Source organism: Simochromis diagramma, unplaced genomic scaffold (genome assembly GCF_900408965.1).
Source record: "Simochromis diagramma unplaced genomic scaffold, fSimDia1.1 OVJJ01000596.1, whole genome shotgun sequence".
In the NCBI taxonomy this organism is placed as follows: domain Eukaryota; kingdom Metazoa; phylum Chordata; class Actinopteri; order Cichliformes; family Cichlidae; genus Simochromis; species Simochromis diagramma.
The window spans coordinates 8,133,285-8,159,809 of NW_024387245.1; the positions used below are offsets into that span (position 1 = coordinate 8,133,285).

A 26,525-nucleotide genomic window follows, 5' to 3' on the forward strand; every position below is an offset into this window, starting at 1 on the left:
AATTAATTAGAGATGGTCAAATCTGGTGTCAGTCTCTCTGTGTGTTCAGTTACATTTGTTTAATTGTCATGCTCTGACCTTTACCGTAATAAACAACCTGCTAACCACCTCCTGTTTTTGGGTTATGTTCCTATAAGTGGTCACAAGAGGGTGGTGTGGCTCCACTAAACACCACCATGAAACCAGTGTTGTGCTGAAATACAGAAATGTGCCTCATACATTAAAAGAAACTTAATGGAGAACCAAATAAAAACAATTTAAGATAAACAGCTGTGAATCTGAGGCACAAGTGTCAAAATCAGCTTAAGACTTTTTTTTTTTTTTTTTTTAAATTAGATTTCAGTCAAGGCATTAACTATACATGATTTTCAAAGAAAATTCTTGATTATATTTACTACCATCATCTGCTCACATGTAATTTAAACACTAGAATGTGTTAAACTTGAAGGCATCATGACATAAGTGACAGCATTTAAACAGTTTATTTCTGCTACAGCGTCAAATATGTAGTCAGTTTTAATGTGAAGAAAATAACAGATGAAAAGCAGTGAGTGTGACAAAAGTTTCCATACTTGGGCTGAACTGCATTTCTTTTAAGATCAATTTTGCATTTTGATGGCATGTTATTAAAAGAAAGAGCTACAGGCCCGATTCCTGCCATCAAATCCCACGAATTGGGTTTTGGGCTCGATGATTAAAGACATTTTCACTCAAGATTATACAAATTCCAAGTAGCTATGATGGACTTGACAGAAGCTTCTGAAGCCAGCGAAGGTGCAAACATCTTAAAATGAATCTCACAATAAACATTTGACATGTTCCATCGCTTTAAAAATGCGAAACATTCCTTACAAGCACTGCTCTCAGGACGTTTGACAGAAATGTATTTTTGGTACAAAGGCAGCCCACGTGTTCTCAGATTGATGAGCTTCATCTCCTTGCAGAGTTTGGTTGGAGACTCCCACATTATCACTGCATATAGGTGACCCCAACCCCCCCAACTGCCCTCACCCCTGCAGGAGGCAGATTGTAAATGTGTTGCTTCATGGTCCCCCAAACTCCTATCTAAGAAGTGGCATTGTTGTTTTTTTGACAGTTTCAGTGTCAAAGGTGTGGTCCACCTGGATGGAGGACCATGTTCGCAACCAGATTCAGCCAAGTCAACTCTTCACAGAGCTCTGTGGTCATCACAGCTTTCCTAAAGCGGGAAAAAACACAGCTGTACTACACAAGCAGTGCGATTTAATTACACAAGAGAAATGCTGGGAGTAGTACTGATGCATTTCAACAACTGCACATGCAGATGGGGAAATAATTGTTTGATCCCCTGCTCATGTCCAACGAAGATAACAGTCTAAGTTTTATAGTAGTATAATTTTAATGGAGGCAGACTATTAACCAAAAACCCAGAAAAGACACATATATAATGTAAAAGAAGTATTTGATCCCCAAGCAAATCATGACTTATTACTTGCCTCCATTAAAATTAAACTGCCATAAAAATATGACACTTTCATTTATTTGTAAATGAGCAAACTTACAAATTAAGCAGGAGATCAAATAATTATTTCCCCCATTTTAAAGCCACGAGAAAAGTACTGAGTCATTGACTTTAAAATTCTGTAATAACCAATGCACTGCTTTTAATCAGCTTAAGTATCTGGCGATACTTAAGTTAACCCATTCGTGACCTACAGGTATTGTTTTCTATCTAGGAAGACAGACTGATATTAGTTAGATATTAGTCAAAAATGTCCAGTAAATTCAGCAACATCAAGAAATTTAGGAAATTTAGTTAAATGTCACAAGACTCACACGTGCCTGTACTGAAGGAGGAATCTCATTAGCAGCTTCTCTAAAAGGAACATAAGCTTTTAGTTACTCATGCAATTTACAAAATATGGTTAAAAGAACATGCGACTCGTACAACACCGTTAGATATATGATGTTAAAGGCATTTAAAGCTGTAGTCAAGGTTAATGATTGGTGTATTTAAACAAGTGCACTTCAAAGCTTCCACATCACCGTTTACAAAGCCCTTAAATCAGACCCTCATTTCGTTTGAACTAGCTCTTTCTTCGCATCCCTCGTTTCGTGTTATTGCTGCTATAAAAACCTGGACTTTGCACTTCTCCAGTACTCTTGACGAAAACAGCCTGGCAGCCTAAAGCCGAACATGCAGAGCAGGTTAAAACCGACGCACGTGACGCAAACACAATCCAGGCGACTGACCGGAGAAAACGGCACACTCAGACCTACCCAGGCCTTTTCCCATCTCTTTAGCAGTTGCTCGTGCTCTGCGAGCGCACCTCTCCACTGGCTCAAATCTCGGGTTGGAATGTTCTCTTCATCTGTCGAACAACAACACGCTTTATGGAAATAAACCAGTGCAATTATCCATCTCTGCCAATGGAAACAGCCAGTCCAGAACACTCCAAATTCCATTCTGCATGCAGGACTATAGTCAATATTTTCCACCTGATACCTCCAATAGAGAGCCGGAGGTCAACTTCAGACACGTCATTTCCTGTGCTGGCCTCAGCAACACAGTTATACCGTGCGTCCTTGATCAGCGGCCCCTCTTGGAGCCAGCTGCTCACTAAAACCTCCCTCTGACCAAGCGGCCGGCGGTACTCCTTTATGGGGGTGTCCAGACTGTGCCCGTTTACTAGCCAGTGAATGTGGACATCACTGGGACCTGTGGGACAGAATTGATGTTGACCTCTGATGTTTAAGGCACCACTGAGACATGCATGAAATACTTGCCTTTGGTTGGTCCACCTGTGGTCATCAATCAGTGAACATGCATACTGCCTGATCTCAGGTCTGATAGGCAAACATTTTCTAATTAGTATGTATCTGTCCTCTCTATGGAGCCCTCATCTTTTGAAAATACAACGGATGATGATAGTTTAAAAAAAAGAAAGAAAGAAAAACAAACAAGGGTTGTAAACGTTTTACATTTTTATTTTGCCTCCCTACCAAGAACCACAGCCCCATTACGTCACCTAGTTTTATGTACATCGCCAAATTGTATTTTTTTCCCCATATATACAAATATATTTACATTTGTTTACAGGCACAAAAATGATCTGGATAAAGAAAAGTGAACCCACTAAACTTTATTTTGAGGAAAGATTCTTAATATCCTGGATAAGGAGGATCCGTCCGTCCGTCAGAGTGTGGTCACTGGACCCGATCACTGAGTTTTCCAGCTTAATGAATCCCAGCTTAATCTTATGAAACATTCACGTTTGCTTTGTTTTTTTAATGCAATACTCTTAAAAATGGAGGTCAATCGTTCCCACAAACACAGAAAAAAAAAAAGCAGGGAGGATCACTTGTTACACACAAACAGGAACTCTGACATGCTCACACTCACTCCCAGTTAGCTGATGTTTGCCAACATGCGAGATGCAGGAGAGGAGAGTGAATGTGCGAGAGTGATGGGTTAAAAAGCGAAAGGAAGAAATTTCTGAAGGATTTAGATTCTGGGGTGTGAGCTCAGCCTACGTCACATGCACCACTCACCCAGGGCGAGGCAGAAGAGAAGGAAGGCCTCCTGTGCGTGAACCCCCCAGGCCTGGTCCTTCAGCAGGGGAGGCAATAGTCTCACCTCGGCCTCCCGAGCTTCCGCGTTATGGGGCTTCGTGGAGGAGGGAGAAGAGGAATGGGGAAAGGAGGAAGGGAGTGCAGAGGGAGTGTTACCTCCAGAAGAGGACAGGGAAGATGAAGTGGCGACAGGAGAGGAGGCTGTGAGAGGGAGTGACGGAAGAAAAAGTACTGAGGAAAAAACAGGAAATTCAAACAGGGGCTGGCATGCAAACAGACAAAGGGGTGACGAATGAATGGCCTAAAAAGTTCAAATCAGCTACAATAAATTTAAAAAAAAAAAAAGAAAAAAGAAAAAGTAAAAACAACAAGGATGAAGATCACAACTAGTTAGACAAAATGTTACCACAGATGTGACTCATTATAAATAATAATTCTCTGAAAATTGTCTAAAACTGAAGGCTTTATAAAATTACAATTAAAAAAATAACTTTTGATGTTGCCCCCCTTTTTTGTTAATCATGTCACACTGTACATTTTTACATTATTAACAGACCACATATGGAAAGATCTCCGACAAGGGTTAATACACAGGACGACCAGAGTTGTATCTGTGTGGGGAATGTCGATTTCATAGGAAGGAAAATAATAACAATACTAATAAAACACGAGAGTCTGCACGCAGGAAACACAGTGGTACAAACAGTTTGATTCATTCTCTTACTGCCAGCTCACTGGGAGAGATTAAGGCCCACATGCTCCGGGTGGTGACGCTGTGCTAACCTAGGCTACAATATACTGAGCAACTCTTCCCTGAGAAATCAATGTAATACTGAAGCATTCACTGTGTAATGAAGTATTCACTGCTTTAGAAAAAAAAAAAAAAAAAAAAAAAGGTAAAAAGAGATGCAAATGCTTCAAATGCCCCCCCCCCCCTCCCCCTCAGGCTGTACAGAAATGTGACTGCACTTTGGAAAGCATCAGAGTAACTTACCAATTTGGTAAACAATGTTTCCAATTTGGAATGTTTAAAAAAAAAAAAAAAATTGACAAAAATTCTCAAAAAAAGTAATAGCTTTTCTTGCTGGGCTAAGCTGAAGGAGCTGCAGCTTCCTTGAACACAGTTGGTTTTTTGTTTCTTTTTTTTTGCTTCACCATCACCATTAGCCCTAAAATCAAACAGCGGGAGTTAAAACTCTACAACTGGGAATGCCCGATCTGGGCCTCGGGATTCTCATGCCTTACAAAAATGTTGTGCCCTGGACAGAAGCTGCAAATGCAGAAAAAGCGCGGCCCCCTGCGCTCTCTGTGCCGATAGGAGGGATCAAGTCTCTTGTGGCTAGCGTTAAGCTTCTGCATCTGCATCTGCATACTGAATGTCCTGAGATCCACAGTCCACATCAAAAGGTTTCTCCTTGGAGGGGCTTTCGTCTCCGAAACTGAGAGAGGGGACGCGACCGTTCCCGCACTCCGGCTCAGTTTCGTACCCCGTGTCACGGAGTGCCCGGAGGTTTTGAGTGGTTTGGCTGCCGTTCTGGGTCGGCTGCTCGGCCATGTTAATTTTCTCGATCGCAGAGGTTTCTATTAAACCTGCCTCACAGGCCCTGTACTCGGTCTGATGGGCGCTCTTGTGGCTGCCAAGTAGAGTGGCCCGCAGCCTCAAGCAGGGAGCTGGAAGGTACTGCATGTAGCAGTTGTACACCAGTGCAGCCATGAAGAGGAGGAAAAACAGGAGGAAGAGGAAGAGGAGGGCAGCGGTGTTGTTGTGCTGCAAATACTCTGCAGAGGGGTCCCGACTGTCAGGATGGGGGCCTTTGGAATTAGTGGGAAGAAGATTTACCTTTGGTTGGAACTTGACTGTGCTGCTGGGGGGCGGGGTTAGTGACGCGTCGCTTTGGGGAGGGGAGGGTGGCAGGACTGTTGCTGCTGTGAAGCTGGGAGGGGCAAGGGCTGAAGTTAGTGCGGCTCTCTCAGTCTCTACTTTACCTTCAGCTGCACCTGTGGTAGCTGCCTCGTGGCCACCGAGGGTGGTGGTGACGGCATGCCCCGCCTGGTGCGGCGGTCTGGGCGGAAGATCCAGAGTCAGGGTGTATCCGGCCAGCAGGCGGCTGAAGTTCTTGCCAGCAGCGGGAGACCACTCCACGGACCAGCACTCATAGTACCCTTGGTCCTCTGGAGCCACGCTGTAAATGAGGAGCCCGTTTTCGGCTATGAGGTGGAAGCGAGAGGCCTCGGTGAGAACCGAGTCGTTAGATTTCCACATCGCCTGGGCCAGGTTGGAATGTACCAGGCACGGCAGCTCGGCAGAGCTCCCCAGTTTCACCGCCACATGCCTGTAGTCCTTCCGAGACAGAGCTGGCACTAAAAATAAGCAAACAAAAGAGACAATTGTGAGTTTTAGATACTGTCTGGTCTAATGGGGACAATTCCCAACACGAGGTACAAGTACCCCACACACTGCAGTAGGTAAGAAGTGTAAATAAACTGGGTGGACCTGAACAGGTTTCAGCAGAAAAGTTAACAGTTAACTAAGAGTAATGGATAAGCCGTAAAAAAAACAGCAGCCAAAGGGAATTTGCAAATGATGAAAACCGATAAGTAACGACCAACAACAAAATGAATGTTTGACATGGCATGCAAAAGTTATGGCTGACTTACGGTCACAATCTCTTCATCTATGCATAACTTCATCCGAGTCACAGTTTAAATCACACAGCATTGTCCACTTTATAAAACTGAAGCCTGTATATGGGTGTGTGAGCGTGTTGAGGCCTACCTGAAGGACACATGTTTGCATCACCTTTCATGCTCTGGATCAGCCCCCTGCAAGACATGCATTGTTTTTATGAGTCAAAAATACACATGCACAGTGCAATAACACAACTTCTATGCACAAAGACTGTAAAGCAGGTCAAGCTGGAGGACGAATCAGTGCACGTGTGTTTTTAGCTTTGTTTTAGTGGCATTAAGAGTGACAGATTACCTGAGTGTTTGGCTGGCAGTGTCAAAGATGTTGACACATGTGGCAGTCTTCGGGTGCCAGGCGCAGTAGGGGTCTCGTGCCAGGATGCAGTCGACACACGATGAATACCTGCCACAGAAAGCTGTAGGAGACTGGACTACACCCAGGTCTGACCCAGCATACAGGGACTGTGTCTGTGGAAACGCACATTAACCACAAAGTTAATCGCATATATATCCAAGTGACTTATAAAAATGAGCCAACGTGATCCATATTTCACATTTTCTTGGTCTCGTTCTTTACTCATCTCCTAAAACTCATTAACAATAAAATAAATTGACCTCTGAGGACAGCAGCAGGTTTTTGATGGGTTCAGCGTTCTTCAGGAGCTGGAGCTCCTCCACAATATGAACCTCATCTTCAACCAGCACCGACTTGTGCAGGACACCCTTATCTAGACATGAGAATAGTAAAAATGTCAGTTATTCTGCAAAGGTAATCGCAGGAAAACGGGACTCTTTAATACATTTATCTGCAAGTTTGTGGTGAGACGCGGCTTTCTCACTGCACAGACATTCAAAGTTGACTGACTCAGATTTGCATATTTGCCTGATAAACTTCACAAGGAAGTGCTTGTAACGGCTTCATTTTCATTTCATCTTAACTGATCACCTGTTCCAGTGAAGATGACGTCATAAGTAATTTTGTCAAGTGCTTGGACCCTCTCCACGACAATCTGGGTGTAATTGACGTCTTTGGTGATGAGGCGGGGCCTGTTGTGGATGGGCAGGATGGGATCCTCCAGCAGGGGGTGGTCCTTAACAAACTGAAGGGTTTTGTCGGGCAAGTGGAGCGAGTTGTTCATGTTCTGCAGTCGCATCTGGTTGTTAATACACTGGTGTGGAAGACAAATAGCGATGACGTTAGTAATCAACTTCATATGACCAACGCATCCTCTTTTAATTAACATGATTACTATCTTGATTACTCATGGCATCTACTTACAGCTCCAGGACGTGGAGTAGGAGTAATGCCGTTGTACCGTACCCACTTTGTGTGGGACTGCTCCACCGTGGCCTTCTGCATGTACTTGCCCTTGGAGAAGACGTCTTCCACATCCTTGATCTCGTAGGCACACACGGCTGACAAACCCACGTTACCCCTAGGTGCATATGTCAGGAAGAGACAAGGAGAAGAGTGAAAATGAGGCAAGGGAGTGAGTTTCGAGTTCTGCATTAGGCTGGATGTGAATGCTGCTCTTTGCTTGCTTGTTTAACGCTCCCGACCCAAACCAATCCCAAACCTTGAAATCACTGACCACTGAGAGGTGAAGACTCCGTAGATGACCGTGTTTTTGCGGTCTGTCCCCTTCAGGATGAAAACGTCATGAACCACGTTGAAAACAAAGTTGAGCTCAGGCATGGAGCACACCAGCTTGGCTTTCAGAAAGGACGTCCACTTTTTCTGCAGAGTGCGCTGCCCTCCAAGGTCGCCCTGTCATGACAATATTGGAGATATTTAGGAGTGAGGGATGAGAGGGCAGCTGGAGCAGAGAAAGAATTTCCACTTTTCCTAACATGCTAGAAACGCTGACCTTATCCAGCTTAACAAGGAGCTCTGAGCATTGCGCCAAGTGGATTATGCACTTTCTTGCCCTACATTTTGCCTCTCAGGCAACATACAGGGACCCCTGACTGGGGGTGGAGGATTACGTGCAAATACATATATGTCTAAAAACTGTACATCCATTATTGCTTTTTTATTTGGTAACAGGAAACAAGACTAAAAAGAAAAGATGTAGTTACAGTTGCATTTACATTTTCAAAGCAGTAAAACTTGAAATGAATAGTACAAAAAGAACTATCCTGTTTGTTATACATTTGAAACATTACAATATGCTGTTATGATGTATGTTGCAAGTTAAGTGCTTGCACTGGAACAGTGTTTTATATTGTCTACGTGCCATGGGTCTCTGCATGTGCATGCTGCAATTATGAGCTATGGTTAAATTAAAAAAAAAAAAAAAAAAAAAAAAGAGGCAAAGGGAACTGGAAGGAGGAAGAAAAAGAAAGGAGAAAAAAAAGACTTGCACAAACATACATACACAAACATGCAGGACACAGGAAATAGTGGCTAAAGATGGATGGATTGATAGCGCTGGTATGTGCAGATGGCGCACAACGTGTACTGACCTTACAGACGCGCGCCACCCTGGGGATGAACAGCTTGCCAAAGAATTCGTATTCCACCGACACCTCGGTGAAGAAAAAGTAGATTTTGTCGTCCTCGCCATCTGCTCCATTTTCCCCTTCTCTGATCACGTCGGCGAAAACGAAACTGGGTTCTGGGAGGAAAGCAGAGAAAGGTATTGGTAAGAAAAAAAAATCCTGGAGGCCACCAGTGCTACCCCTCAACCTCCTAGTAAATTTTGTAAATTTTGAAAATACTAGGTCATTTTCAGCAAACCTGACCTCTGACCTTGAGGTCCAGGTCACTGAGATTTTAATTCATCCAAGATTTAGATACTAGATGCATCAATGCTATCAATTTCAAAATCCTATATCACTTTGTTCTCGAGTTCTGGATGGCATTTCCTCTGCCTCCAGAGGCAATTTTTAACCAGCAGCATATGTCCTTCAATGCACATCCATAAACAAATATGTAGGACTGCTTCCATTTGTGCAATATCTCTAAAATTAGAAATATCCTGTCTCAGAGTGACGCTGAAAACCTAGTTCAGGCATTAATTACTTTAAGGCCTCCTTTTAAAAGGGAGTTTTTCCTTCCCACTGTCACCAAAGTGCTTGCTCATAGGGGATCATATGATTGTTGAGGGGTTTTTCTCTGTATGGATTATTGTAGTGCCTACCTGACAATATAAAGCACCTTGAGGCAACTGATTTTGTGATTTGGTGCTGTATAAATAAAACTGAATTGAACTGAGTTATCACATTCACAAACCTGGGTGTCCTGCCTGGCGGAGTGACGACAATACCCCATCAGCCTTTTACAGCCAAGGGGTAAAAACTTTAGACTGCTCCCTTATTTCCCAGGGGGTTGGCACAGTGGATGGATGTGCGATTCTGTGCAGGGTTTATGCCGCATAACCTCCCTGATGCAACCCTCCCACTTACTTGTGACCCCCTGAGACTGGATTTGTGTCTCCTCCCAGAATCAAACTGGGATTTTTCACAAGTAGGGTGATATGGTACTGTAAAAAGTCTCACTGTATTCCTAAAGGTGGGATTAAGAGTCCTAAAACTTTGATTAAATAAGTATGTGACACATTTAAATCTGACACACAGGATGGAGATAATTTGGGGATCTCCCTCTGGTGACGTGTAATGCTGTGTTCATATCAGCAACAATATCATAAAAGAGCCAAGGCCAGCTGTGTCACTCTTCATCATCATCTTTGAGCGTGTGTGTGTGTGCGTGTGTGCGTGTTTGCGTGTTAGCGTGTTAACATGGGAGCATGACAGGTTGATACTTCACTGGTTTGAGGCCTACTCAGCTTTGATCTGTCACACAGTCACAAATTGGTAGCCGTGTAGTTAAAAGCACTGCTGTGTTTTCTACACGGCCTCTAATTAACAAGAGGAAGGAGATTTTTTTTTTCTTGGTGTTGTAGTCTATGTATTTTGCCAACCAACAAAATACATATGTGAAAGTGATGCTGCAACAACAGGTCAATAAACTGCAGCAAAGAAGGGATTAGATCAATCCAGATCCATTAACATGAGTCAGTGGCACTCGGGGGACATTTCTACAAGATGAGATGTTTTCTCAACCTTCAAAACACAATTTTTAAAAGCTATTCTCCCAACAGCCTGACAATCATTTAGTTCATTCAACTCACCATTAAGCCATGATGTGGAGTACTCTGTCCTCAGCAGAGACTCGGTTGGGGAGTATCTGGATATAATCGGTTCACTGCCTAAGAAATTATAAGCTGTCCCCGAGTACAGCACTCCATCTGATAGGAAAACAGAGAATAAAACATCAGAAAATTATTTTCCTTTTCTAAAAAAAAAAAACAAAACAAAACAAAGGGGATTGTTATGAATTTCACTGCAGCCATAACCAAAATAAGCACTTTATGAAATGAGATGAGAGAAGAGCTGGCCTCAACTCACCAGCCATGACAGTAGTAAAGCTTTGCGAGGGGTCAAAGGAGCACTTCCCTCTGCCGTCCTCGGGTTTACCGTGAAGTGAGAAGTTGCCAAAGTACTGAAAGAGGAGATTACTTATGAGATGAGGCGGCGGTGTTAATAAGTGAGTTTAAACAGTGAAGTACGGCGTCTGGGTAAAGAGCGGTTGAAAATTAACCTACCAAGTAATCACACTGAGGCTGAAAGGCGTGTGTGCCGCAGACATACAGCCGCGTGTCATCTACTGCTTGGAGCACTCGAATGTAGTTTAGACACTCCCTCTGAAAGAAGAGGGAACAAAACAAAAGGAGAATTATGACCTTGTGGTTACAGTTCGCCCGTCTAGACTTAATGTTAGACATTTTCAAAATTAAATTACATAACTTCAGTTATTTAATTTTGTCTTTCAGAAATTTGTCTTTTTCTTTGTCATCAGAGTATACATTTTTGAACCGTCACCAAACCAGTGTTTTGGGAGGTCACACTGATCTTCGGTTGCCAAATTCTAATCAGACGGACAGAGCAGCATCCATGCATGCATCCCAGCATGTAAGAGCTGTTAAACTAACCTCTTTTGATTTTCCTTTCAGCGTGCACATATTCATAGATTTTTCTGTAACTGGCCACTGAACCTTAAACAAACAGGAATAAAGTAAAAAAAATATTATAATCCAGATTATTTAAAACATCCCTCCACATGCATTACCATGAATCTTTTAAGATTTAACTACCTTCTTGTTTCTGACGCTCACATTCTTCTTGCTGAGCTCAAAGATGGCCTCCCTTGCTCCCACATACAGCGCATCCCTTTCTTCACTCAGGAGTAATGTGGAGTAGTTGAAGATGCCCGGCTCTGAAAACTCCATCAGATCTAAATCTAGCAGAAAAAAAAAAAAAAATCATCATAAACCATTTTTTTACTCAATAACACCTGTATTTAACTGTAGTCAGAATTTAATTTACAGCTGATATGTTGAAATGAGCATGTGTACAGTAGAAGTAGCTGCTTTGAGATATGGACCCACGCGCAGGCAAATAAATATTAACCAAGCCACAACAGTTTCAGCTTTCACATTCAGTCACAAGGGACAAAGTGCTAATACCCACTGTACACTGCTCTGTTTAAATTAGTGACTAGTAGGTGAACACGGTCGAGCATTAAGTAGCTGAAGAGCGAGACGTTTCTTTGAAGGTGGAGCTAAACGGAGATCAAATGGACTTTTACTCATCGTGGACCCAGACACACGACTTTAGGTACATTGTTGCTGGACATTATCATTCTCTAAAACTGTCAGCGTTGTGTTTATGGTGTTTCTGTGGCCAAAAACACTTAAAAACAGCTTTAAGCTTCACTGCAATAAGCTCCTTATTTTGATTCTTGGGCTCTACTACAGTAGCTTTGCATGATTCACAGTGCTGTATTAGTGGAGCCTTTCAGTTCATCAACTATCTGAAACAAGTCGCTTTAAGCTCCTCCTTCTTTAGGCCAATTTTCTTCTGATTGGCTGCCCAATTAGAACAGCATGTGGCTGGCACTGCTGTGCTCACAGCCAGAACTGGTCATATTAAGCACAGATGAGATCCAAGAGAATAAAATCCTATGTGAAACCAAGCATTCATGAAGCAGTAAGTGAATAAAGCTCACTACATTTTTTACTTTATTTTATGATTCCCAAAATTTTAGAACTAGGCCAGGTCGCACACCCGGGCTTGTGTAGCTGTACTGAGCGAGGTTGTTTTCTCCCCGTCCTAATAGCTGAGAGGTTTGCTGGATGAGGACCTGGAACAAAACAGTGCGCTGTCTATTTGCAGTTTATGCATCAGACGGTGTTCAATAAACCAAACGTTTCAGACCCGGTTTTGAGAGATACTCAAAACCGTGTGACACTAAGGTGAAACTAAGATAACAAATACTGGAAACATTGGAAAGTCCGGTTGCTCTTTATTGCGTCATTGGCTGTTTTTGTTCACAGCTGTGCATTCTTTGGCCAGCTGAGTGAAACTAGGTTTGCAGGAATAATCGGGAATTATATGCATCCACACACACTGGAGAATAAGGCAACACACTTTAATACACTTTAAAGGGACTCAAGTGTACATATGTAAGCAGGAACATTAACCAATGACAGATAATGAGGCCAGCAGAACACTATTTTCTGTGCTGTAACCGACCAAGTTGCATCAGTTCAGTCAGCAACGACAAGTGAGGCTAACAAAAGGTTTTAAAAAGGATGAAAGGAAGGATCCATGGATGTATGTATGGGCATTCTAGCTGGAGATACTGGCAAGACAAGTCCCTTGTATCTTGAAAAAAGGCCAAAACAAAAAGGGAAGTCAAATTTTCTGTTACAGAGTCATCAGGACACATCAGCGTTTACAGTGTGGTCAAAAAGGCCCCAGACCACCTCGTAAGCAATTTTTGTGATCGCATTACAGTGCATCCCTACAGCCGCTTAGCACTTATAATCACATCTTAGAGTCACACCTTTGTGCATCTCTGGGTACTCTGCATTAACATTATATAAATGAAAACTCTCATTACACTTTGCGTTGTGATTGATGGGATAACCTGGGGGGAAGAGTTTGTGTTTGGATGGTTGTGCCAGGTGCAAGTGGGCTCAGGTTGCAGGTGCCAGGTCATAAACACTGCCACCATGAAAGCAAATACCCTCACTGACTGACTGAAACAGTGACTGTGACCCAGCGAATTGAGAAACATGGTTAAAGGGTGAGCCGCGCTTGTTCTCTTGCAGAGACAGAGTTACTTGAAGCTATTTCTGTAAACGGCAGCTTGCAAACAGCTTCTGCCTGACACACACACACACAAAAAAGGGATCCAACTTGAGGGTCTGTGGTGAGGTTGTCTCAAGGTAAAATTAGGCGACAGGTGTTGACGTCTTTGCTTCACAGTAGATTGCTAAGTTATAACAGAGCTGTGATATATTAGAAAGTAATACAGAGAGTGCAGTTTGAGTTCACCAAGCACTGAAGTGAATGATCTTTATCACGTATTCGTGTTTCAGACTAACAAGCATTGCATTCTTACATTCTCTGATTCTATCATAATAACCAGCCAGCGGCATGTTATTTCACGCCTTACCTTGATGTCTCCAGGAAGTGCGAGGCACACCGTGGGGCCCGTGTGTGGAAACCTCCAGGAGCAGCCCCAGAAACACCCCCAGCACGCCAAAGCCCATATTAGACTCTGATAACTTTGGAACTGTGAAGTTTCCTCTGCAGGGACACACAAAGACAGCGAGTAAAGCCACGCGCAAAAACCCGTTCTGACAAAGCATTTCATCACATGCCACAGACAGATCGTATCAAGCGGCACAGATGCTAAAAGGAACAGGTGTCAACTCTAGTTCCCTCCCGCTAAGCTAGCAGGGTTCATCCTCACACACAACACAAGCACACAAACAAATCAGAAATCAAAAATCAACTTTGACAAAATGATTCGATCACTTGTTGGCAAATAGTTGCAGCACTTGAAAGACTTTTTTGTGCGGTTAAATAAAGAAGAACAACAAATGTGAAGTTGAATGAGCTATCAGAGGAGCCAGTGAGGAGGAGACAGAATGAAGAGGCTGCACACGATCTAATATGACTTACAGTAGCAGAAAAGTTTGTTGTTGTTGTTTTAAAAATAAGCACAAAACCACAGACACACACACCCTATCCGGAAGATTAAGGAAGAATGCAGTGTGTGATTTGGTGTGAATTACAGTTTGACATTTTCATTTGTTGTTGTGCGCAGACGGACGTGCCATCCTGCACCGCGTTATTGTTGAAGACTCAGACAGGTGTATCCGCTTGCCTCAGGCGATGATGATGATGATGAGGAGGATGACAATGACCAGACTGATGACAGCATTCCTGGCAGCTACCAGTTCTTATCAGATCCGGATGTTCTTTTCCATTTGTCAATTTGGAGATCGCTGTGATCAGTCTTCCTCCTAACAGCTCAGGCCTGCTGCTTTCACCTCAGGATGAGCCTGATAAAGCCTCCATTAAGCTGCTCTGTGTGCTATTTATGCAAATGTAAACGTTTCCAGGCCTGTCTCAGGTGGCTGACACTGTCACATGAAATAAAGCCAAACAAATCATATTTTTGTGTGCAGCTCTGAGCTTTGAAAGTCACACATTGCCGCCGCTTCTCTTCCTTGAAATGCTGTGTCATGTTAGCATAACGAATAATACTCTGGTGTGTTCAGTCTTTTTGTTGGGATTCTTCCTTCAAATCTGAAATGGTTAATATCCTACAGTTCAACAAACCCACATTTCAAAGTTGGCGGTTTTAGGTCAGCAGCAAAGCTGGGGTAAAAAAGCAAAGCTTTAAAGCTTAAGTAAAATATTAAAATAAATCTCTAAATCTGTTCTCAATCCTGCTTGTAAAACACGCAGCGATTGCCAAATTTACTGCTCTGCAGGGGACAAAACGAAAAAAAAAATGCAAGATTTGAGGTCAATATTATGACTGCCAACCAAACTCTTTCTGACATGAACGGAAGCTGGTTTACCTGATTTTATTTTATAAATATTAACACGGAAACAACATTACCTCTCAAAGTGATTAACGGACATAATGCAATTGCAAAGCTCAAGCGCCGGAGCCCTGTTGGCGGATGGGCGCGTGCAACTCGCTGGTACCCTCCTTTGTCTCACTCATTTAACCCTTCTTTTACATAATTGGAGCAGACTGCTTACTGAGGCCTGCATTCCCTGTGTTATGTTCAACTAAAGCCAGTATTCTTGTAGTAAACAGGAAGCAGGTGGGTCAGGTGCTTTGCACAGTCGTCTCCTACGGAAGCGTATTGATCACAAAGCCGGTTTTTCTGGTTTGCACAACGGCACGATGAATGAAGTGGAAGCACCCATACAACACCGCAACAAACAAACCAAAACCAAAATAAAAAAAACGGGTGGAGTAGTCACGCATGGAATGCGATTAAGGGTTATCAGATGTCTCGTAAGATAAGGATTAAATTTCAGGTGAATACCCACAAGGCGCCACTTTGAGCAAAATGTGCATAAATGTTTTATTGGGTCGTTTGTCCTCATTTTAGACCTTTTAATTAAAATGATAGAACATCGTTTAAGCTCAAAGAACAGATAAATCACTGTCAACTACCTTTTAATGACCTACAAGCACCATTATGTCACATTCAACTCAAATATAGGTTAGTAATTAGTTATTCGGGGGAGGGGGTGATGCATCATACAGCAGCACATACAGCCAATCAATGGAGCCCACCCCCAGCTGCAGAAAAAGAGGCAGGATAATAACTGATTATTGATTTGGTTTTAAATGAGAACAAATGGCCCCAGAGGCCATGGCCCTCTTAATAATAGGTCCCCCCCCTTTTTTTGGGGGGGGGGGGGAAGGTTTCCACCAACCTAATCTGGCAAAGATGGAATTCCATCCCGGCTTCAGGCATAGCCATGGACTCCACTCTGCTAAAGAGGGGGTCAAATACACAAGGACCTATTGTTTACTGAAGATGAGAGTAGCCTCCACTCTACTCCCACTCCACCACCCCCATCACATCCACATCATCACTGCAGAGCGGCCAACAATGAACAGTGAGAGAGAGAGACATCACTTCTCCCTCTCATCCCGGTCTTCTACAGCCTTGCCAATGTCTAAATGCCAGGGCAGCTTACCCACGAGGAAAGCCCAGAGCCAAACTAGTGTTTTCAAAGATCACACAAGCTCAGGAGCTCTGGATGCATCCCATTAAGATAACACAAACTGCTGGATGAGCGCAGCTGAGACTGTCTATGTTCGACCAAAAAGGACGGACATAACAACAGTGTGAAAGGACGAGATAACAATGCTTAATCTGTGCTGAAGACCCCAGGCACGCTGAATTTTTGTTTTTGTGCCTTTGAAAAATATCCTCTCATACCAAATTCCATAAATGAAAGCCTCCAAATACGTTCAATGCCCCATCTGTGCATTCCCGATGCCGCCCATCACTATTCCGAGTCACACCGAGGGCAAAGTTTAAGCTTCAAAACCCTCTGAGAGTCAGTGTTACAGTAGCAGAAAGCGCATACTGGCAGCTACTCTCTCCTGCTTTGAGATTTAGAGGAGTGGCCATACTGGCCGGGGATATTTAAGACGGTTACCATGCTGGCAAGTCTCTTTGAGGCCTTTGTGTTCCCCTCTCAGCTCCTTTGGCTGGGCAGGGAGGTTGACACCTGCTTGGGGCCTTGGGGTTCCCAGCACTGTGCTGTTAAATGGGCACTAATATTGGCAGGCGGCCCACTGAGAACAGAGAGGCAGAAACAGAAGCTGAGCATATCTGCAGTGTGAACTTTGAATGTCTGAGCAAAAGTAAAAGGAGAAGAAATAACCAATTAAAGTCAGTTTAAATGAAAGTAAAATGTATGTTTGCACTTCTTTTAAAGGACCAAAGATGTGTAATCTTATTTAGCTGATTTATTCCGTTTCTTATTTTGCTTAACCCAATCACTTGAGGAAAACAAGCTGCAAGTTTTTGTTTTTTAATTTGTGTGTTTAAAGTGAACATTTTTAAAAACTGCAGTTCCTCAAAGAGCCACTCGAACACTGCTGCAGTAGTGAGTCAATCTCTATACACTCCAATGTTAAAGTAGTCAACATTTTTTGTCTGTAGAGCAACTTTTTGCATTGACAAAAAGTAATGCATGTAGACGTCCGCTATCAATGGTTATTAACAGAAGAAATTTTTTTTACTGCCATAGTTTTGTGAGTTACTCACTCAGTGATTGTGAGCGATAGATTCTGTTGTGATCCGTGTCTGAGGTGGAGCCGAGTCAGCAAAGACCCCGACTCATCCTTCGTGATCGATTTGGAAGAACAGGCTGACATCTAACTCTCTAATGAAACAGTAGGCCGACTTGTCACGTAGCCACACATGGCAGCTTTGCCACTTGCCGCTTCATTTCCAATGCAGAGAGTGCAGACAAGAGGCTCCGCATCCTGTGAGCAGAGAGTGGGGCAAAGATTCAGAGCGCAGTCGAGGGTGACGTGAGGGAATTGGACATTCAGTGCCTGCCAACAGCTCCAACTCCTCACTTCTTTTTCCCCTCTTTGCTGGATCTATTTCCATGCACTCACCCATCATCAGCATCAATGCACAGAGATGGTCTTCTTCCTTTGCCGCAGGATGTCAAGAGCCTGCAACTCATTTCTGCTCCGTTTGATGCCATTACACCAATGTGCCTAACCACGCACAAAAACTGTGTAATGGGAAATGTGCTTTAAGTAGCTCATTTTGTGGGGAGAATGTCTTTTTTCAGGATTCAGTATAACGCCCCATCTCACAACAGTAAAGAATCCTTCCAATAATTTCTGGACCCAGATCACTTCTAGCATGGGCCAATCTCCAACTCCAATACTCAAAAAGCTGTGGACTGCCAGTCCACAACTTTTCGAGTAATGCCACTAACAGACAGTGAAACAAACAGAACAAACCAATCACAAACCCTTCTTGGCAGACGTAATCAGCAGGACCATCTGTACAGTATCCACCCAGCTGTGGGAATAATGATAACGCAGCACTAAGAGTGCATGATAACGAGGCAGCTTTGCACAGGGCTTGCTAATAGACCTGCCCTATCATTTTATGTCATCTGGTAACAATGGGATGATCGCAGAAGAGACGTTATTGTGCATTGTTGTGAGGATGACCTCATTAAAGCAATGGGTGATGTCTTCAACAAGTCACAGTTCTCACAATTTGCATTCCAATCTTTCGTCATTTTTTAGATTAAACCGCATCGGTGACCTATCAGCTCACCACGCATTAACCTTCACATATTATTGCACATGAAATGACTAATGTGACCTTGACCTTAAGCTTGAGCGAAGAACCATTAAATTATCACTGCGTGCAAGTTTGATTAAAGTCTGATCAATACTGCAGGAGAAGTAGTGAGTCTTTCAACCTCTTTTTTTGGTTCCAGCAAGAAAAATGTAAAAAATTGTTTCTCTTCTTCTCCTCTTTCAAAACCATCTGGTTTTCTTTATGGCCGAGGTATTTCTTAATAACTTCAGCTGTATGTTGTCGTGCTATTGTGAAACATATTTGTATTTAAAAAAAAAAAAAAAATAAGCCAGAGGTCTTGTATTTGAAACAAAATACAGAGACCACAGAGGATGACACACTGATGGGGACAGACGTCTGCTTCAATGTCATTTACAGATTAAAAGGAGTTTAGCAATAGATGTGGCAGAAACACGAGCTTGCTCACATGCACACATGATAATGCCATCTGTAGGCATTAAATTGCTCCTATTAAACCTGACAGGGACCGTGGGGCCATCTTAAAATACTGCCAGCTGTATCTGAGTTTTGGGTTGCGTGAGCTTCGCAGGCTGATGAACCGATTTTGACATTCTGAGATGGCCAAGGCTTTACAGACACGCTACTGGCTCCAGCTGACTATTACGCTTCGATCAGATGATCAAAGATATATTCTGTCCCCTGTTTTATGTTTTCCCCACACTAATGGGAGTCATCTTAAAAGACTACAGCACTGATTCAGCATTACAGGGCTATAACAATCTTATTAAAGATGCTTTCCTTGTAAAACATCTCGCGCTTTAAATATATGGACTGTTTTTTACTGAATTTATATATGGACATTTAAACTAAATAAACTAGAGTTTATTTACTCTGGTGCAAATCGGTTGATGAGCTTGTTAACTTGCATCTTTTTTCCCTGAACTGGTTTCCACGTGAACCAAAATGAGTCACTACCAATCACGTGAAAGCATTCAGTCTGCTTATTGGCCATATTGGCCAGCTAAATCTGCAGCCAACACCATGTACTCGTGTCGCATCAAGATTAGATCAAGGTTGAACTGCTCTGGAGTTTGTTTGGAAACAAAGATGACCTCCAAAGGGTATCGGTTGTTTTGGTCTACTGAGTGCAATTATCAAGGTCAAATCAAAGGGTAAAAAACAAATCAAGGTAACAGTTAATACAGGTTTGCACTTGTTTGTTTACGCGGGTCTGAATCAGTTGAGGAGTTCGTAAAGTTGTACATTTTCCCTGTGATATGGTTTCTTTTCACACAGAGAAAAATTTCCAAGCGAACCATAAGGTGTCACTATGAATTACATGAGTACGTCCAATCCATTAACTGGCCAGATGTGTCTGGGGCGGCAGCAACAGAAGTACAATTAATACACAAAGACTGTGTTCTGGACTACTCGAAAACATGGAGAATGTCCATTATTTCACAGCTAGTTGCTAGCCTATAATGACCTTTGCACACCTACTCTATTAATCTATTAATTTGAAAAGTTGAAATAACAATTCAGCAATGTCATGATCTCCATTTTAATTATGCTGCATTTGTAATGTGGTTTCATGTTTGTGGGCTTTCATGAACATTTCCTGATTCCATTTTTATTTTTTACTCAGGGAACTAAGGTGTGTGATTCCAATTAACTGAAACATAACTCCTGTAATTTGTCACAGTGTATCCGGTCGTTAAGTCTGACGTCACTAGCCGTGTCTGTGCCTAAACTCCGCTGCAGGTCCATATATCAAACGATCACTATGGCATTACTGAGAGTTGAAAAACTGTCTAAAGTCTTTCATCTTTAATAAAATGATCAGCGTTCTGCTCTACCAGGTGTAACAATTGAGTTTAACATCCAGGCATCCATGAAAACGGAATTTATGACATTTAACGGAGTTAGAAGTTAGCAGGGAGTTAGCTCGCTAGCTTCTATCTAAATACAATATAGCATGTCCTGACTGCGGGGTTTTGGAAACAAATTAAAACGTACAGCTCTGTTATCACTTCCAACATAAATGAAGACAGAAAACTAAACAGCAGTGTTGCGACTTTCATCCATAAATAAGCCGCGGCTGGCTGAGTTGGTTGTGTCCCTGTGACGCGCCTCCAATAATCCATAATGAGTCAAAATAAATACGGAAAGTACAAGTATAAGAACAAAACAAAAAAAAACGTTTGCGCTTTTAATCAATTTACAAATAGCGCATGGATTAACTGGTGTGCCAAGAAATGACGGTCAACAGAAAAGTTTGCCCACAAACCACTCACCCAACACACCTGCTGCGAACACCGACATCAGGTAAATAGACTGTGACCACACCCACATACCATCACCTGAGACGCAGGTAAAGCTATACACCTGTGCCACCAAAACAAAAAGGAAAAACATAAACATTGACTTTGGCTCTTACAAGCAGTGACGTTTGTAGGGTTACTGAAGTTTGGCTAGCTGGTATATAATGATGTGCTACGTGACCACTAGCGACACAGCTATGTTAGCATAATATAAACAAGCTAACTTTTTTTTTTACACTCGATAAAAGTTAACGTGAGGGTTCTCGGTGGTCAGGAACAAATGTAATCGCATGGCAGGATGCTGTAAAAGGACCAAACTTCAGCCAGGAGAACAACTGAGATAATCCATCCACAATACGAGGTTAGTCATTCATATACTGCTGCATGGGCTGGGCTGTAGTTACATCCTAAGGTTTTAAAAACTGAGCTTAAATAAATGATTAGCGGTAATAAAAGCCGGGGGAGGTCAACAGTGATCACTGACTGTTTTAGGAGCTTTTTGAGATTAAATAGAAGAAAATACAAAACATTAAACATGTTAACAACACAAAAGCCATATTAAACGCAGACTACTTTAGACCCGGAAGTAGGATTCGTCATGTCATCACTTAACGACCGGATTAAGTTAATATGAGTGATCCTTTATGTTTATAGTTATTACTCAAAGTTAACCCAGCTGTTGTAGCTCACTCCTATAAGCTTGCCTTATTTTTCTGAATTAATTAAACTTTATTAATTTAGTGTATCCAGTATCCATTTTACCAATAATTCAACTTGAACTGCTGGTTCTCAAGCTAAGATTTGTGCTTGTCAAAGTGAACAGTCAGACATGTATGAAGTATTGCTCCACCAATCCTGCAAACAGACTTTGATGTGATTAACTTGGATGCGATTTGCTTAACTTTTCAGGATAAATCAGCACAGCAGTTCAAGCTGTAGTTATGGTTCAAGCCATCTGGATTTCACTGAGGATTGACTTCAGCCTACAGCTCAGACTTACAAAGCCACCTAGTAAAAGCCCCATTAATTTAACAAAGTCCTCTGAAAGCCAGTGAACAGCTGTACGACCTCTGCGGCACAGCTGACTATTGGTCATATGGGAGAAAAAAAAAATCATCTTAAAACTGCAACAGATGATACAGCAGTCACTCTACATTATCCATGGTGATCTCACTGGGATGTGCTGGGGGGGGGGGGGGGGGCTTTAAGTTCAAGGATTATCAGCAGGATGTATCAGCAGGGTTCACTATATCCATAGTGTCAGCATTAAGACTGAATGCTGACAAAGTGTACACGGTCCTCATTTCTGACCAAAAACAGGCTAAAAACCCATAATTTCTGGGTTTCATTTAGTTAAACAAGGTAGAATTAAATTCTAGGTAAACCATCGATGACAACCCAAATGTCTAAATTGAGGAAAAGAGCTTGTGTGAAGGCAACACTATACAGGGGACGCAAAATGGAAACCCTCCTATATAATTACTAGTTGTAGGGCCCCTGTTGAGCTAGCCTGTCGACCTAAAGTGGCCACAGCAAAGGCAAATGAGGGGTCAGGTCCAGTAAAGGGTATATTTAGTCTGCCGATGGCAAGCTTTTTAAAAACAACACGCCCTTTCCCTAAGTCACATGGCTCTGGAAAAACTTCCCTATAAACATACAGGCAAGTGAAGTAAGCTAACTAGAGGAACAAGGATTACTGTGTGGTGTTCTCTGTCCAAGTACTGAATGTGCCTCTGTAGTCTAACATGAAAACATAATCACCAGGCTCTTTTTCTTTTAATTAAAAGGAGGGGAAAAGTGGAGGAGTTTTACTATTGACATCTGTACTGGCAAAAAGAAAAAGGAACTTCTGGTGATCACCAAGAGAATATATTACAAATCTGAAATTTGCTGTTTTTTGTCATTATTTACAAGTGTTCAGAGTTTGTTTTTTTTAATACAGCAATGGTAATATTATTGGTACACAGTGCAAAATGCCAAACTATTAAGAAATGCTAAGTACTGCATTGAGAATCCATCTAATTTTTTAAGTGTTGCCACTCTGTCTGAGGTAAATAACTTCAATCTATAATATAGTTTGGGGTCACACAGAAGCCACCGCTCGCAGTAAAATCATAAACCTTTCACTTGATGTAATTTCCTTGAGGCTGCTGTGATGGGGCACATACTGTGAGACTATTTTGGGAAGCCCAGCTGAAGGTCCCAAGCTCGTGAATGGTGGTTGCATTGGTGGTAGTTTAAAAGAAACAAACAAAAAACCCCACCTTTTTAAAACAGCAACAGCAAAGGGCAGGTGACTTCAGCACCCAGAGTGGGATACTTCTCTGCAGCTGGATTTTAAATCAGCTAATGTTAGCCAACATTTTAATGACTTTTTCTGTTAAGTGGTTAAAGAGTGCAATAAGGTAAATCCAAAACAAACAAACAATCTTCCAAATTGCAGTTTCCCACCAGTCAAGGAACATTCAAAATGAGCTGTAAACATCACTGAAACCTTGCTATATTTTCGCCGATCCTTTCCGCCTTTAAAGAGGACCCCTTTCTCTTCTGCCTCTCTCTCAAAGCACTCTTCAGCAGGCACTGATTTCACGGTGGTAATTTTGGCCCGGCATAGACAAAACCCTCCTTTGGAGTGCTGTGTGAAAACTCATCCCATCGCCCACAGGATGCCACAACACTAACAGTGTGTCCTCCTGAACTTGGCAAACCAGTACATAAAACACTAATTTCACCGTTTCCTTCGCGGCACTCGGAGAGGGATAAACACAGAGCCAAGAGAAAAACTTCAAACTCCTCTCACACCAATTTCTCGTGATCTGGCCTGCAGAATTAGGTCAAGTGTTCACTTCTCACAAGTGGCGCATACACAGTTTACAGTGAAAGTAGCAGATTAAAAATAAATCCAATACAAAAGGTCCATTTGTCACCAGCTGACTTTAATTATAACAAATGTTTAAATATTCAACCGACCGCCATACGCCCCCTGGCCTTATGCACACTGTAGATAGTTTTATCATGTGACTGTTGTCCTATCTAAAGTATACATATAACATAATAACTGAAATAACAATAATAAATAAATGTATAAAAGAAACATGAACAAGAGGAGCCTACAGAGCTCATTTTGGAAAAGCACAGTGTGTTTGGCACAACGGTGCATTCAGATCATAATTCTGATAGCAAAAAGCTGCCGAACAGGACAGGATTTAAGAAACAACACCCCTCCACAAAACCGAATGTTTTCACCAGCTAAAATGGATTGTAACGCTACAAATTCGGTAATAGATCACAGCTGATTTAAAACTACCTCTACAGGAATAAACTACCATTTTAATGCATGTCTTTGGTGAGCAGAACATTTGTCAACACTTTGCTAATCAGTCCTATTTCTGTTAAGCACTTTTGGTGTTGATCACAACAGCTGAAAGAGGTGCGGGCTGATGGCTGCGGCTGGAAACTGCATTATGTTGATAGGCCTCGAGCTGCTGAGGGGGGAAAGCAAACATCCCACAGGTGTTCGGATTCTTTTCATAATCGAGTGTGGCTGAGCGACGCATCCTGTACTGACAGTTTGCTGGGAGCGAGGCTCCTGTGACTTCACTCCATGCTGCCAGCTGATGTTTTCAGACTTTATCTCGTCAGGCCTCCCTACCTGGAACGCTAACTTTGTGTATTTTGTGCACGTTTTAGAGCCGAGATGAAATTGCGGCAATTGTGGTTCAAACATTCACTCTCACATTTAGCAGTTTCTTAAGGGAAGTGGTTTTCAAACAGTCTGTCGAGTCTGCAACCACTGCAGGTGGAGCAGGGACGAGCAGAACGAACGAACACTGAGTGAGGAATTTTTCAAGAGAAAGAAACATTTAATTTCATGAAAATTAAAAAGAAAAACAAAATGAACTACTTCTTTTTAGCTTTGGTCCCAGATTATAAATGAACACGTTTTAGCTCAAACAATTACTTACGGGTCTGTAAGTAACAAAAGAAGAGTTTATTCTTGCTTTACTGGTTTTGAGACCAGAGAAAAAGACCCTATGGCTACTAATTTTAGTATACCTGCATCTTCTATCCCATTTGGTGATTCTGCTGCTCTTGCAAACCGTAACCCCACAAGCTCAACACAGCTTTGAAAGTTGCTTAGAAAGGTAGTGAAGCTGGGCACGCTAGCATTTAAACATGCAGAGCACCAAAACAACACTTCTGCTCTCCTGTTCAAGTTTCAGAAAGTTGATAAAAAGACGCCACCCTCCAAACGCTTTCAGGTGCCAAGTTTCTGTCTATCTTCAGCCACCCGGACACCACTTTGGCATATGGAGAAATTCAAAGCTTGACAGACCTGCCGTGCCTAGTTACGGTAGCTAAGCTGTGACTGGACAATTGCTGTCTGGGGGGGCCTGAGTAAAGCCAGAGTGAAAAGCTAGTTGCATGTGTACACAATACCCGTCACTACATGCATCATTAGATAACAGTAATTAAGGCAACACAGACCGATAGCTTGCTTCCAAGCAGACGCAGAACAGAAGAATCACGACTGGAAAAGCAAAGAAACACCGAATCTCATAGAGGAAAGCACAAGGGAATGATGGGTGGGGGAAAAAAGGAAGTTGCAAAAACAAAAGGATTCAAATCAGAATCAGGCTGTCCAAGTGAGATCATGCAAGGGAAACGCACACACACACACACACACACACCAAAAAACAGTAAAGCCCCAAAGTGGTTACAGGGGAAGGGGGTTGGAGAAGGTTGGAGAAGCATGCAGCATTCGTGTTGAAGCCTGCAAGCCAGCGAGCAGTGCAGTGTTGGTCTGCACAGCAAACAGGGAGGGGAAGGAGGGAGAGGAGTTGAGTTTCTGACCTGTGAATCCTTAAAGGATGCGACGCTCTTCCTCCGGAGAGAATTATAAAATTCTCAAGCTAGGGAGGGGGGGAAGAAGACAGAGAGATCAGACATGACATTTATGTAGTGTGTGAGAGCCTACAAGAGGAAGAAGGTTCAATGTGGCTAGTTCTTTTTTTTTTTTTTAGACCATGGTGACACAGATATAGTGATGATTCAATGCAAACCATGTTGTATATTCAGAATGACAGTAAATAACATTTATAGAAAGATGAAGCAATAGCCACAATCCCCACACACACACACACACACACACACACACACACACACACACACACACACGCGGTAGATAATCTTTTTTTTTTTTAAAAGACAAAACAATTATATAACAACTTAAATATCCACAAAGACTGTATTATCATGGTGATATCATGATACCATATTAGAACCAATAGTGAGCGGCCAGTTATGACCATTAACCTCAGCTAAGGTTCCACTTCCTTTCCAGCCTTGCATGTCAAACAACCACATGTAAATAAAGAAGTATTTGCTCTTCCACACTGAATTTTATTTGCTTTGTGTGTGCTAATCTCATGAGAGATCCGTCACGGCCAAGCCTCAAAACCTTATAACTTCTGTTCTGCATAATTTCTAAAGAATCATCACTTTAATAAAATGACAAAAATGTTTAATTCTGCATCAGACAAAACGCCAAATTAAATCTGTTCCTTTAATTTCATAAGTTTTAGTAAAGAAATTTAAGTCCACAGCTTTCAGGCTGTATTTTGCCATGGCAGTGCTTTGAGGTAAATGCTACAATGCCATACAACGACAATGGCCATTTTCTTAGCTTAGCATGTTAACACTGAACTGTAAAGCTCAGTAGAGGCTCTTGGGAATGGTATTAATTCTGTGAATTAAAGAAAGA

General features: G+C 42.3%; 1 protein-coding gene across 8 annotated transcripts in view; it reads right to left on the reverse strand.

Moving 5' to 3' along the window:
- Window positions 1-466: 466 nt before the first annotated feature.
- Window positions 467-26,525, reverse strand: part of sema4d (sema domain, immunoglobulin domain (Ig), transmembrane domain (TM) and short cytoplasmic domain, (semaphorin) 4D) — a 40,621-nt gene continuing 14,562 nt past the window's right edge. For 2 of the 8 annotated variants that reach the window (XM_040053318.1, XM_040053316.1), the window contains 18 exons: window positions 25,616-25,674; window positions 13,766-13,899; window positions 11,397-11,542; window positions 11,235-11,297; window positions 10,848-10,946; window positions 10,651-10,744; window positions 10,374-10,490; window positions 8,707-8,858; window positions 7,833-8,008; window positions 7,520-7,676; window positions 7,187-7,409; window positions 6,856-6,968; window positions 6,536-6,708; window positions 6,329-6,375; window positions 5,539-5,913; window positions 3,532-3,753; window positions 2,486-2,698; window positions 467-2,351 (listed from right to left, as the gene is read on the reverse strand). In XM_040053318.1, coding sequence (XP_039909252.1) covers window positions 2,107-2,351; window positions 2,486-2,698; window positions 3,532-3,753; window positions 5,539-5,913; window positions 6,329-6,375; window positions 6,536-6,708; window positions 6,856-6,968; window positions 7,187-7,409; window positions 7,520-7,676; window positions 7,833-8,008; window positions 8,707-8,858; window positions 10,374-10,490; window positions 10,651-10,744; window positions 10,848-10,946; window positions 11,235-11,297; window positions 11,397-11,542; window positions 13,766-13,862 — 2,712 coding nt within the window. In that variant the 5' untranslated portion in view covers window positions 13,863-13,899; window positions 25,616-25,674 and the 3' untranslated portion in view covers window positions 467-2,106. The remainder of the gene's footprint in view (window positions 2,352-2,485; window positions 2,699-3,531; window positions 3,754-5,538; window positions 5,914-6,328; window positions 6,376-6,535; window positions 6,709-6,855; window positions 6,969-7,186; window positions 7,410-7,519; window positions 7,677-7,832; window positions 8,009-8,706; window positions 8,859-10,373; window positions 10,491-10,650; window positions 10,745-10,847; window positions 10,947-11,234; window positions 11,298-11,396; window positions 11,543-13,765; window positions 13,900-25,615; window positions 25,675-26,525) is intronic. The other 6 variants (XM_040053314.1, XM_040053315.1, XR_005699127.1 and 3 more) reach the window with 5 other exon arrangements.